General features: G+C 46.2%; 1 protein-coding gene across 3 annotated transcripts in view; it reads right to left on the reverse strand.

Annotated features, from left to right (window-relative positions):
* Positions 1–14,786, reverse strand: part of MSTO1 (misato mitochondrial distribution and morphology regulator 1) — a 1,020,943-nt gene that overhangs the window by 242,837 nt on the left and 763,320 nt on the right. For all 3 annotated transcript variants that reach the window (XM_069649984.1, XM_069649995.1, XM_069649989.1), the window contains exons 8-10: positions 11,998–12,115; positions 11,780–11,914; positions 11,289–11,441 (exon numbers count right to left, since the gene is read on the reverse strand). In XM_069649984.1, coding sequence (XP_069506085.1) covers positions 11,289–11,441; positions 11,780–11,914; positions 11,998–12,115 — 406 coding nt within the window. The remainder of the gene's footprint in view (positions 1–11,288; positions 11,442–11,779; positions 11,915–11,997; positions 12,116–14,786) is intronic.

Raw genomic sequence — 14,786 nt, forward strand, 5'->3', positions numbered from 1 at the left:
ATACACTTTTAAATGTGCAGAACCCCCTCCCTGATTTGTGCAAAGGTGTGAAAACAGCCATCTGAAAGGGCGCATGTAAAATGCACCCATTCACATGCCATAGTGGATTGAGCTGCTCTTTTTTGGCGCAAGTTATGAGATGTGCTTTCGCATTTCATTTCTTGCGCCCAAAAAAGTTTTGGTCTTGGTGGTTGATGATCTTTTACTTTTGCATAATGAAGGCAGGGTTGGAGCCTTATTGCTCCATGATATCTCCTGCCAGAGACCTTTTTATGGGAGGGCAAAAGGGGCACTTCCTCAGGGCCCCCACCTTGGAGGGGGCCCCACAGGGCTGCCTGATCTGAAGAAGTAAGATTCCATTGTTCACCAGTCTTAAATAGCACATGTCAGGATATTTTATGGGGTGCTGCTGTGGCTCTAAACCCATTGCTTTTCTGGTTTGAAAAGTACATTCTGTCTTGATCAATTAATCATGTATTGCTTTCTGTGTTGCCTGTGGTATACATTGTTTGTGTGTTCCTTACGGCACAAATCTGTAGCATTCTTTCCTTTCTGTGGGAATTATGTTGATCATTTGCAATAGGCAACGGTGAAATGCATATTGATAAATTGAGTGCCACAATGGTTCAGAAGTTAGCTCAGTGTCTGAAGCACCCATTGCAGAGATATGTGTTCATATGTAAAATTAGAATATCACATTCCAGCAAGGCGGGCTGAGCCTTTCCTATGTCTGAAGTTTATAAACCTGCCTGCATATGTACTTGGTTTTGCAGAACAACATCTGCTATTATCAACAAAGTACCTGCACCAAATAGGGGTTGCTATAAAAACTAACATATCACCAAGATTAAATTTGATAAATCACATTGATTGGTATGCTGGTACTTATATACTTCCCTTGATGATGGAGAGAATGAAGATAGAATCATTGCCATTTTGCATAACACCCTTCTATAATAGTTTGTTTAAAAATGGTCATGTTTGGTAATGTGATTTGTGTACTTTCCAAGTCCGTTTTTATAAAATGAGATTGTTTTAGTTCATGGTAAAAACTGCAAAAGAAAGTGTCCAAATGCAGATATTGCAGAGTTGGCACAAATCCCAGCTTAACCCCTTTGCCCCTTAACCAATGTGTGATCCTAGACATCTCATTTAATCTTGCATTGCCTAACCTCTCAATATTGCCAGTCCCTAAACCTTTCAAAATTGTCAGCCCTTCAGAGTGAGTTCCTTCTCATGGTATGATCTTCATAAAAGCCTTATTCATGGTTTCACTGGCTATAGGGTTGCTTCCACTTTAATAGTGAGCATATTTATATCTCACACCACAGGCATTTGTTCCTTTGATATCTAATGGCAACACTATTTGAAAACCATATCCCACTTCTAATCTCTGCCTGGATAAAGACAACTTCCTGGTGGCTTCTAGTCTGCATCCACTATCCATCTTACGGTATGTGTAGTTTTCTCCTTCCTTCCAATTGGTCTCCTCTATCCATGCTTGAGCACTTTTGCATTCTGTGAGGCAGATAATGTGAGTTATCTGTCTATTATAGGTTACATCTACCTTTTAAATACAGTCGTGCATTAATACTACAGGCTGCATACTTTCCTGGATGCTATTGATAAAAAGTATCTTGTATGTACTAGAACAGTAACCTCTTCGTAGCCTGCTAATGTTGGTCTTTAAATGCTACTTGTTTATCATTCTGATTATAGCAAGAATGAAGAGGGTAAGGGGACTTAAAGGGAGTAAACGTGCTTACTATGCTGCAAGACAGCATATCAACCTATAGGTTGTGAGCGTGATGGGTGAGGGGTGCAACCAGTATTCTTGATAACTTAATTCCTTTGGTTTGGTGGAGGGGGGGCCCCAAAGATGTCTGTGCCCAGGGCCCCGAAAATGCATAAGATGGCCCTGTCTCCGGTGCGTTTGACAACATTCACCACACAGTTCTATTTGATCGCTGCTCCATAGCAGGCCTTTCTGGCAGGGTTCTTTCCTAGTTTGCGTTATTTCTTTCTGATAGGACATATTCTCTCTCATTGCTACTTTCCGTTCTTCAGAGTTTGGTTAATGCCTACATCCAACCGCTTACTAAGCTAATTTTCTTGCACGGCTTCAGTTGTTATTCTTACGCCGATGACACCCAAATCTTGGTCCGTCTAAATCGGTCTATTCAGGACACTGCAACCAGATTTCGGGGGTGTCCGGAAGCCGTGGGGAAATGGAGGTGTGTCAACTGGCTTAAACTCAATGGGGAAAAAATTGAGGTGTTGGTAGTGGGTCCTCATCCTGCAGTGGCCTTCTGGTCGCCGGCCTTCTGACCCGCCAGTCTTGGCCCTTGTCCAATTCCTGTTTTATCTGTAAAGGACCTTGGCGTAAAAATGTCCTCGTCTCTATCACCCGACCTCCAGATTGGCACCATTGGTCAGACAGGATACTTATGCAAAATCTTACCTTATCGCCCCTCCCAGTTTCGCGCTCCGATTGTACCCCCCTCTCATTTTATCGAAAATTGACTATTGCAGTGCCTTACTTTCGGTGCAGCCCATCTATCTTTTGCAGTGTCTGCAAGTTTTGCAGAATTCTGCAGCGAGGCCGGGTCGCATCGCTGAAGGTAGGTGCTAGGGGTGCCCAGGAGCTGCAGGTACAAGGATTCCTCTGGTTGGATCCAAGAGCAGAGTGCAACCCTTGGAGATGAAGAAATGCATAAGGCACTGATGTAGACCTCTTCAGGACACTTCACCAGATGTGGGAAGGTGAGTTCCAGCGATAGTCACTGCACAGAAGTGATAACAGGTGTCCTTTCAGTTTTGGTTGAAGAAGAACTTCCTGTGCAGGATTCCATGAAGCTGGGAGGCGGATATTCCTCAGGAAGCCGACTTACACCACAAGCTGGTGACTACCGAAGTCCCAGAATGCCAACAGTTCTAGCAAGGTAGCCCACTGGAGAGCTGGTCAGTCCACCGGTGGTCCCTTCCAAAGGCTCATGATGGCTGGATCCTCGAGAACACGTCGAGACTGGTTGGTTCCATCAGTCCAAGGGTTGAAGCACCACTCAGGCCTTTGCAGATCAGGTAGTTCAGCAGGGCTTCACCAGGCCAAACGCAGGGAGCCATCCAAGGATCTTCAGCTGGTTTGCTCTTCTATGCAGGATACTTCGGTCCAAAGCTGATCTGAAGAAATGGCTGCAGGAATCCACTTCTTATTGAAGATTCTGCCTGGAAGTAAGTCCAAGCTCAGCAGTGGTAAAATCTGCACCATTCGAACAGCCAGCAGTGGTCCAATCAGGGAGCACTGTGGGTTTCACTCATGCCAAACACTTAGACCTTCAGGCACTACAGATCTGGAATGGGACCAGACAGTCCCACCCCTTCCTGGGACTGACACACAGACGCGCAACCATAGACTGTGAAATCAGAAGCTTTCCCGGGCAAGTGCATGACCTTGTAAGGAATTTCCTGACCTGGCAAGACAGGAAGGTCAAATAATATGGCCAAAGAAGCAAACAAAAATCTTGTGGCATGGCTAATTTAGGGCAATTCACAGTTGAGTAGCCGTAAAGGAGAATGTGTAAACTAAAAAGAATGCAAACATTGTTAAAATGTTTCTGCTGCCAACAGCTTGTTTTTAGGCACATATCAAAGTAACCAAAAAATCCCAAGTGTAAAAAGCTAGGGAGATTCAAAAGTATCCCCACAGTACTGCACTATAAGGTACTGTGTGTAATGTTAAAAAATACAAGAATTCAAAAGGGAAACAAAGTTTTCAGGACTGAAGGAATGATCAGTTTCCTCATAACAATGAGCAAAAGGAAAGGGAAGTGACGCTGAAGGCTAGAAATGACCTTGCCATAATTTGCACCTACCCCTGGTGTCTGTTTTGTACAGGCACAGTTGGAAGACCCTTATTCCAGCGAATTTTAAAGCGCTTCCCATTTGAGAATTCAGGATGTGCTTTAAAATGTGCAGAAACACCCCCTTCTCTGCGCAAATGCTCAAAGGGGGAAACAAATGGCATTTAAGATGCGCTCATGCAGATACCCTTTGTGAATTGGGCTGCTACTTTTTTGGAAGCAAGTGAGGAGATGTCGTACATCTCCTCACTTTGCGCCAACATTTGTTTTGACAATCTCGCCCAATGTGTTCATGTCTTAATCCTTTTATGATTACTATTGACTCATTTGAAATGTTATGTTCTTATGTTTAATTTGATGTGGGATTCTATGATCGTTTTAATGTAAACCAATGCACAGTAATAATAAATAAATGAGATAAACAAGTGTGGAAAATGTAGTTCATAGAAACCAAATGGGACAAAGTCAATAGTTTGCTAGATGCACGCGGACACCACACTACCACACACCCGTATAGAACTGGAGACCATGGCCCCGCTAACACCGCTGCAAATCCTCTACGCCACCCACGATCAACTCCCGGCGCTGCCCAAAATGACCCACCACATCCGTCGTGCCTGGCTGGACGCACACAAACAAATCGGCTGGAAAGGACAGCCAACACTGACACAACCAATATGGCACAATGCGCTTCTCCCGGAACTAGTGAAAATGGACTCCTTTGGCCACTGGCAAGCAAAAGGAATACACACACTAGCACAGGTGATAAAGGGGGTCGCCTCCCGAGTTTTGAGACCATGCGAGACCAATTCGACCTGGCACCCATGGACCGGTTTCGGCATGCGCAACTGTCCCACGCCATCCACACCCAATTCCCTGACACGACTATCATACCCCCCTGCTCTCCCATTGAGACCAATATTCTCCCGCAGCGCATCTCTTCTAAGGTCACCTCCACTCTCTATCAGGCCCTTAACTCGTTTGGGGCTGCACAGCTCGATGGGCTCAAGGCAAAGTGGGAAAGGGATGTGGGTCCCCTGGAACCTGAAGATTGGGTGGAGGCATTAATGTCCCACAGAGAAATTGGTATAGAATCTAAGCTTAGACTAATACAGCTGAGGATCCTTCATCGCTCATACCACTCACGCACCGAAATGGCCAGATGGGGTAGAATAGAAGACGGGACATGTGTTCGATGCAAAAAAGAACCCGCCACCTTCTACCATATGATATGGGACTGCCAGGTGATACAGGCCTTCTGGGTGGACTGTGTTAACACAATCTCAGCCGCTCTGGCGACACCAATCCCTACGGATCCCAAGATGGTAATCCTGGGCATCGGGGGTGAAGTAGACTTGTCTAAATACGAGAAAATGTTTTTGACAATTGCGCTGGGGGCAGGCAAAAGACTTATTGCGGCCAAATGGGGATCAGCCGACTCACTGTGCCTGAACCGTTGGCGTAATGAGCTGGACAGGTGTGCAGCCTCAGAGCGCCGGATCTATAACGCACGGGGATGTCCCCGTAAATTTGAAAAAATATGGGGTAAATGGCTTGACGCTAGTTGAGACCCACGGGTGGGGATGCATCAGCAGCACGGTTAGCATTGTTTGCCTGCATTGGCCTATTGATGTCTTACGGTCCCCGTCCCCGTGGGCCCATGCGAGCTGTTATTATTGCCAAATTGCCTCCGTCATATGTATGCCGCTGATTCATGTCTCATTTATGTTCATTTCTTTATGTTATGTTGTTTAAACTCAATAAACAGTTATAAAAAAAAATAGTTTGCTCGTGGTTATGGTGAAAATGTAAGTATTACTTACAGATCCAGGAGCTGGGAAGGTTGCAACTATCGATCTGCGCATTGGGGATCCCACCAAATGAGTTTCAGGCCCAGGTTTGACGACAAGAGCCTCGGGAATGGATGTTGCAGATAAGGCCACATGAAGAAAATAATCGTAGTAGGGATGGCTTGAAGGACTGCACATGAACCCTACAACCTGAGGATGAAGATCAGCAACTGGATGGAGATCAGACCCTTGCTGGAGGAGAAAAACAGCAACAATAGCATGGCCTTTGATGATCTTCTTGAAAAAGGACCTCATTACTCCTATTGTGGGGACCTTGCATATACCACTGAACATGCCCTTTTTGGAGGAGGTTTTTCCGAAGCCCTTTTGTGAAGGGTTTAGGAAGACCAAACCAGTAGGTGTGTGACAGCGCGGTCTAGCTACACTCTGAGGGGAGATGGCTGTTACCAAGTTACAGTTAGTTCCACACAAGCATAAAACAAAATAATCCACACAGTGTGTACTCAAAGGGATTAACTTTTATAGACTACATAAAAATAATAAAGTATGACAAAATAAACTCCAGGCTCCAACAACCATCTGAGGAATGACTACAGGCTTTCCCCTTTTTCTCGGGATGCTGAAATTTCACAGGAAGGCTACTTACGGGACAAGCTGAACACCCCTAAAGTTACAAGTCAAAACATAGAATGGCGATGCTTTTGCGAACGTAGCCCAAATTGGAGTTGGTGAATCCACTGGATGGCTGAAGAACGCTTCAGAAGACTCCAAATGGCAGGCCACCAAGATGATCTCAGGAATTGTTGTTCTCACCACTCTAGATGGTCGAAGTACCAACAAGGGTCTTCTAAGATCAGTAGCTGGACAGGACTCCACCGGGACTGCAGCAAAAGGTGGCTGCCAGGCTTTCCCAGGATCAGTCCATGGGTCTAACAAAGTCTTCATGGCTATGTAGGATACTTGGCTCCTCTTAAGATTTCTGTGGAATGGCTGCAGGACACCTCTTATGATCCAAAAACTCAGGTGAGTACATGAACTCAGCCTACCCTATGGAAGACCTGCACCTCACACACACACCAGCAGTGGTCCAATCAGGGACTACAGTTGGTGATACTCATGCCTACACTCCAGACATACAGAAACCAGTTTGTGGATTGGGGCCAGCCAGTCCCAACCCACTTCCTTGCTTGCAACTCATGTGGCCTGCACTAACCTGTGAAAAGCAAGGCTTTCCTGGGCAAGTGCATCACCATAATAGGATTTTCCTGACCTGGCAAGAAAGGAAGGCAAAAAGACAAAATGGCCAAGGAACAAACGAAAAACCTTATGGCATGGCCAGGTTAGGACACTAGCCACAGTTAGTAGCCAAACGCGGCAAACACGGTAAAGGTAAACAAAAGTACAGTAAACATCAGGAAAAAGTCAATGCTGCCACCAGTTTGTCCTTATGCACATGTGCAAGGAACCAACAATCCCTTTGAGAGTAGTCTAGGGTGATAAAAGCATATCCCCATTGCACTGCAATATAAGGTGCTGTGTGCAACATGAAATGGTTACGGTTACCCAAAATATGTAAAAAGAAAAAGACAAACAGTTTCCCAGCACCAACAGTCTGAAGGACTAGTCAGTTTCCCCATAACAAGTGTGCAAAAGGCCAGTGGAGTGAAGCTGAAGGCTTCGCTTCACTGCAAAAAGTCAGGAAAAAGTGAAAAAATAAAGGGAAAATGTTTGGGGGTCTAGAGAATATGGAGGCAAGGTTTCTAACAGAGAAAACCTTCCTAACACTGTCAAACTGAATTTAATTCAGTTCTCTGTGCATCTCATTGACCCATAACAACTCCATATATCTGGATGTCTAAGGTATAATCCTCTACTACCTACCTTGATTGCGTTTAGGTAGACCCAAGTGTCTTTTTCCAGTTCACTAAAGTGGGGTGGCCTCTCATGACCCCCCCCCCGCCTCCCTTCAGGGCTGAGGCTGTAAATTCATCTTCAAAGCATGTTTAGTTCCTTCTGTCAGCTGCAAAGCCCTCAAGAATAAGGGGAGGGAGAACATGACGTAAAAAGGAGGGATCCAGAAAAGGGAAGGATACTTTAAGAAAGAGCAAACAAGAGCAGTGACTTCTTAGAATCTATGGTAATGAAAGCTCCACCATAAAAAAGTTTTGGTGAGCGACAGGTAAGCAGTTGGGGGCCTGAGTCTTCATATGTTGGGGCCAGTAAGGAATAAAACGTACCTTCACGCACATAGCCAAGAAAATATAAAAATTACTATCAGAAGAGAAACAGCTGAAATGGGCATGCTGAGTGAAAGCTGAGATGTACGAGTGAATGACAGCAATCAGTTTAAATCGCCACTGTAGCGAGGCAGATGCACAAGTCATCTCTAGATACGGCCCCCTCAACTCCGCATCAAAGATATGAAAGAAGTTATGCACTCAGACAACCGTAGCAAATGTACCCTCGCACTGATGTGGTGGAAGGATGTCTGCATACACCATTGAATATAGAAGAGCTAGAATTGAAATCAGACCAGAGTAAAGTGACGTCATGAAGAAAAGACACTACGACGTACTCAAACGATATGTGAATACTTAAAGAATGATGATGTAACTGAAGTAACGAGAGAAACATGTATGCAGAGGCGAACAAATAATATACACTAAGAAGATAAGTGAGAAGAGAATTAGCAAATGTTTATATGCAGAAACACAGGGTAGATGAGATATATAGAAGCTTGTTACAGGAGAAAATATAATACGGGTAAAGCGGCCATGATAGAAAGATAGACGTCGGTTTCGTATAATAGTGAGCTAAGAAGCCTTGAAGGGAGAGACTAGAACTGCAGAGCTGACAGGTGCTGGAAAATAGCTTCATGTGAGTAACAAAGAACATTTGTTTGGCTTGGCATCAAGGATGCCACATCAAGCGGTAACTGCAAGTTACAAGGGGAGTCAAAGACGAAAAGCTAGATACACAGGACATATTTCTCTTAGATTAAGTGAAGAAAAAAAAACATTTACAAGAGCCAAGTATGGGACAATTAAAAATGCAGAAAGAATATGCAAGATAGAGCAACCAAGTCTCCAGAGGCCAAGAGGAGTAATAGCACCCAGCTCAATTGAATTAAATAGCACTAAAAGGTCGAAATGGACAAAATGATGGTCTCATAACACGTTGTCACGACTCGAAAACAAGGCCTATTCATTAAGTTCCAATTGAAGATAGCGATGTACCTATACTCCCTTAAAAGTCCCAAGCAAGAGAACAGTCAGCAAGGTCAACTACAGAGAAGAAGCCTTGGCTTAGAGCCTAACCGATGAGAGATGGTAGGCTAATTGACCAAAGTGGGCAGTGGTCAGACATTGTTCCCCGCACCCGGCTTCGTTTTGCTTATGTGCTGCTAATGGAGCCGAATGTCCAAGGTTGGGAGAGAATACCAACCAATCATGAGGGCCAATGAAGCAGTGTACCATACATTGTTGCAGGGGCCAATCCGTTGCTGTTATTTTGCTATGAATTTGTATTATACATAGTAAGAGGTAGTTTAAGGCGTGCTTACCGAATTTACTAACGCGTAAACAAAATAGAAGTATATATGCAAGCTCTCAGAAAAGTACAAATCATTCAATATCGACGGCAACACTATCACGGTCGCCAACTAAATAAAAACTATGAGTCTACATTGACTCATCCCTTACCTTAAATAGGTAGATCAATGCTATAATATCTACAGCAGCCAACATGGCCAAACTATTAAGAGCTAGCAGACCCTGCCTATCTTCGGACAATACTATCATGCTGGCTAGAGCCTTGATACTTTCTAGGATTGATTATTGTGACTCTTTTTTCTGGAACCAGTACCAGAAATATCAAAAAATTGCAAAACTGTACAAAATAATGCCATCAGAGCGGCATTGAACATTCCCTTCCACAAACACATTTCAGCTACCAGGCGAAACATACACTGGTTACCGGTCCAGGAAAGGATTACATTTAAAATCCTCATTCTCACACACAAATTTATCTACAATAAGGCACGAGCATACCTTAACAAACTGGTCAGTAAAACTCAATCCAACAGACCCATTCAGTCTTCTCACACCAACATGCTCACTACACCTAGATACAGAGGGCAGAAAGCGGGTGATGGCAGCAAAATTGTGGAACGCCATCTTTACCAAACTCAGAAATGGCACCGTTTAGGAAAAAACTCAAAACTTTACTATTTAGATCCGACCTTACACAAAGACAGTGCTCAAGCTTCAAAGGCTTGGAGTTGGAGCCAGTAGTTTCTAAAACCACACTATTCCTCAGTCCCCTTCTTCCCTTTACAGGTAGTACTCTGGGTCGTCCTTGCTTCTTGGCTTCTCACTGCTCTACCCTACCTCACAGCCTACCTCACAGCCAGCCGCATCCACAGTGATCCCCCACCGTCATAGCCAGCCGCACCTACAGTGGTCCACTCTCAAACACCATCACAAACTTCAAGCATACTTCACTATCCATCCTAACTCATGCTAGCCGCTGTCCCTAAATTAGCTTGCAAATGTTGATCGTGTTATGCACCCGTGTCGCCACTGTGCAAATTTACCTATTTGTAGAATTACAAGTATCAATAAGTGTAACCATATTCTTAAAACATAGCGCCTACATGGGGTTAACCTTCATCTCCAATTTAGCGTGTAAATGCATATGTGTAATATACCTCTGTCATTACTGTGCAATTTTATCTACTCTAAATGTCAAAGAACTGTAAACATATTCTCACGACCTAGCGCCTAGATGCCTATGGGCTTGTGTGCGCTTTACAAATGTACAAATAAATAAATATGTTCCCTTAACCAATCCCTCATTTTGATAGGTTTTACTGTTTGCCACGTAGGATGATGCCATAGCTGACGTACATCAAAGTATAAAGCCTTTGTATAATCGAAATGTAGATGAGAGTGGGTGAGCTGCAATCTGTTTGTTCACCAGGTTGCCCTAATTTATTTGAGCTGATAATAAAGTAGTAGGTTGCCATATTGTTTGAGTCTGTCGAGAGAAAATAGGCGTTGTTAGCCCAGTCGTCTGGACACTCATGGACCCCCTACCTACACTGCCTCACCCAGCCCTAAGTCAAACGAGTCAAGACAGGAGGATCTAGCTTCGCTTACATCGCAGCCAAGCAGTGGAACTCCCTGCCAACCACCTTGAGAGCGTAATCATACTGGGTTTTTAGGAAATCCCCTAAACATGGTTGATTGCCTAGTTTGTGATTGTCTAGAGATCTCAGGTCATGGAAACCGACTTGCTGCTCACTCAACTATCTTTGTTCTGCCTATTGCATGGAACTGGTACCCGTAACAGCATCTCAATACCTCTGGGTTGTTTGTGCGCTTTATAAATGAAAAATAAAATAAAGAATTGGTCTCTAGTCAAGAGATTTTGTTAAACATTTGCTCCATTTAGAATATGCTAACCCAACTTCCACACTAATTTGTACAGTTTTGACTACAGTTAGATATTTACAGGCTTTTTCCCCATATGGGAAATGGGTTTAAACACGGGGGCATTTGGATTTTCTGTCTAACACAGCAGCTTTGCATGTATACCTTCCTGCTCCCCCACTTACATCATACAGCAGACGTGGGAAGGCAGCCAGTGGTCCCGGTTGGCGTCCAAGGCTCCCACTCAGTGACAAGGGGCAGTAGAGTGAGCTGTGGGTGGATAGCGCTACGATACCAAGCACACTGTTCAATAGCCGATACACCTGCTTCACTGGACTCTGTGCAAAAAAAAAGAATTGGAGAAAATAGCAAAAATTGAATATTGAGGGTAATGGGGTTCAATTTACAAAGTGAAATAGTCTTGTCCTTCTAATTCCCATCAATAACCAGTGCTAAACAACTGGTTTCTATTTGAGAATCAAATAGTCTGACGGATAAAGGAATATCTGATAGGTCAGTGTCCCTGAAAGGAAGTTCGTCACATATCAGGCTCTGCACATGAGCCTTTAACAAATTCTTTGGAATTTAGTTACTTTGATCTAGAATTAACCAGACCTCTATGACATAAAACACGGACCTCCAAACACTTGCTTCACCAGTTGAACATTCCCTTTACCTTCTCTGTATGAACTGCTGGGCTTGTTCCCCAGGTAAGGATCCCCTTCCCTGGGTACTCATCGTGAAGGATTTCTGTCACTTTGCTACCAACCCCAGAGAAGCCATCATGGAGGTCACACAAAACCTGGAATCCCTGGAGAGAAGAGACAATAGAAGTGTGTAACTCCTAAAGCGGAACCCACCACATGAACAGGGACATAGACGGCAAACCCTCACCTGCAGGCTGTCACATTCCTCCACAAAGAAATGCAGTCTGTCTTCCAACTCCTCCAGGTACGCTGGGTCATCTAGAAGACTTGTACCTTGACCGAAGGCTTCTAGGCGATCAGAAGTCCTGAAAAAAGGGGAAAAGGTCTCCTGGTGAAATACAGCCCATGTTTGACTTTTTCTGCTCTATGTCATAATCATTGACAGCTCGGCAAGCATAGCAGTGCCATTAACACTCTTAGGCTTGGGATACATTCAGGAATCCTATGCCCCACTCTAATTGAGGGCCCTCAGGACATGCAATTGTGGTCTTTTATTCTCACAGTGGACAGAAAAACAGAATACCGAACAGAGTTCTCAGGATAATCAAAACTAAGTTTCTCAGACCACCAGGGGCGTGGGCCGTGATGGCCGCATGAAGTTGCTGCTCCACCTAAGCACCGTTACACTGGAGCTTGGTGGGCTCCCCCCACGACAGAGCTAGCCATAACGTGCAGTTTTTGGACCACCCTGGGGTCTTAGACGGGGCTGTGAGTCGGGGCACCCCGCATCTTTGGAGCCACGAGCGGAGAATCTACATGAAGACTGCCGTGGACCCGGCGTGCAGAGAGCTGGATCCAACGCGCACCCTGAGCAGTAGCCAGGCGCCTCCCCCGATGTGAAAGGAGAGTGGGAGAGCGTGGCTCTCCCACCGGAGCCCACTGCTGGTGGGGGTTGATGCCCTCACAGTGCTCAGGTCACAGAGTCTGCAGTGAACCCGGCGTGAGGAAGAAGAGGAACCCCGGAGGCGAAGAGGAGCTGCAGTGGTGCAGTCCGGGACTGGGACACACAGCGCGTACCCAGCCGCCTCCACGGCGAGAGAGGAGGCGACTTTGGGAGGAGCGGACTAGAGTTCAGGCAAAAGGTGAGCAGGAGGGCGGAAGAGGTGCCGGGAGAAATTCGCCCACTCGCGGAGCAGTCTCTCCCTCAGCTCCATTCAGGGTGAAAGAGTTGTGGCTTATCGGCCCACCCACCCCCCCTGGTAGTACAACAGATAGGGGCCTAGAGGAGCAAACAAGGACCACAAAGCTGAGCCTGAAGGGCCCCTGCTCATAAGGACCCAGGCCCGGAGCAGTGGAAACACTCCCCAACTCCTATGAACTATAAAAAGAAGAACAACAGAAGGAGAGGGGGAAAAAAAAGGCAACAAAGAAACAGAGGTGAAGAAAGTGACGGAGAGGATAGCACGCACAAAGGAGGCACTGGGCCCCGTCCTAGCAAAGAACAAACACTGGCCACATTGAGACGTGGGAAGCTGCTCTCAACGAAAGTGATAGGGAAGCCTTGGGTCGCTTGGGCCCAAACAGACAGTGGAGTGGGGACCCGAGGAGACGGCTCTAAATTTGGTCTGTGGAGATGATGCAGAGAGCCTAGGGGGTTGATGGTCCAGGGACCAGGAGCAAACTGCCAAGGAATTTGAGGCAAGCAGGAGCATGGACACCCTGGGTAACGCCCAGGACAGTGAGGCCATAGCCACAGTGAAGTTGGCGCTTGAAGGCCACATGGGGCCCCGGCGATGAGACGGGCCCACCTAGGAACTAAGGTGAAGACAAGGCGGGGCCAATGGTGGTCAGTCGGTGCACTGAACTTTGCAGGACTTTTCTGGGGCCACGCCCGAGGAGAGTCGGGGTCCGTCAGGACACGGAAGTGTGGCACAGGCAGAAGTACAGTCGCTTCAATGCTTCCAGAGTGGCCTTGCTGACAGCAAGGGGTGCGGGGGGGTGGAGCCACTCAACCCAAGCAGAGATGGCGGCAAGGGTAAGCACACTGGCGCCACCCCTAACTAGAGATGACCTTAAGGACATACTTCAAGAAATTGAAGCGATACGGACGGACATTCAGGCCTCGATATGCGCCTAAAGGGCTGTGTGGACAACCTGGAAGATAAAATGGAGGGGATGGAAAATAACCACCTGCAGGTAGACCTCTTGGACATGAAATATGAGGCTCGCCTAACGGACCGAAATGCGGGAGGAAGAAACCTTATTGAAGCTGGACGACCTGTAAAATACAGAGCACCGGAACAACCTATGCATTTTGGGGGTCCGAGAACCGAAGGGAGAATACGCGGTGGAGGTTGGAAGGAAGGTGCAAGGACTGATCAACCAGCTTTTTGTCTTAGAGGGGGTCGGGGGAAGGAGGTATAGCCGGAAAGAGCACATAGAGGAGGCGGTGGAGGTAGGATGGGCCCACAATCGATAGTGGTCCGCTTCCTGAGATATCCGGAGAACATGGAGGTCCTGGAGAAAGCCAAGAGGTTGGGGAGTTTCCAATACGAAGGGAACACGATCAGGGTGTTCCAAGACCTGTCAGGACTCACCCTAACCCGTCGCAGAGATTGCCGCCCCCTCGCGCAATGGTTGACCGAAAGGGGCATTAGATAGCGTTGTTATTTCCCATTTCCGCTGTCATTTGAGAAAGGTGAGGCAGATTATAGAGTAACCAGCGGACAGGAGGCGCATCAGGTTCTCTAAGTCCTCAAGGGACAAGATTCTAAGGAAGGTCAGTAGGGGTCGACGGTCGCACCAATGGAACAGCGTAGACCGGAGGTTCCGCAGAGCATAAAGAAGAAAATGCTGGGTGGCAGGAAGTTCAAAAAGCTCAACACCCCTCCACAGAAGAACTCGGGGGATTCCTGAGGGGGAGACAGGGACGGCACAGTCATGATTGACTAGAAGGCTAAGCTATTTGAGCGATGTGTGACGGTGGGGAGGTGTTGTGGAGGTATCTGAAATGACAGGCTGCACAAGCACGCATCT

Source organism: Ambystoma mexicanum, chromosome 1p (assembly GCF_040938575.1).
Source record: "Ambystoma mexicanum isolate Mex_15411 chromosome 1p, UKY_AmexF1_1, whole genome shotgun sequence".
In the NCBI taxonomy this organism is placed as follows: domain Eukaryota; kingdom Metazoa; phylum Chordata; class Amphibia; order Caudata; family Ambystomatidae; genus Ambystoma; species Ambystoma mexicanum.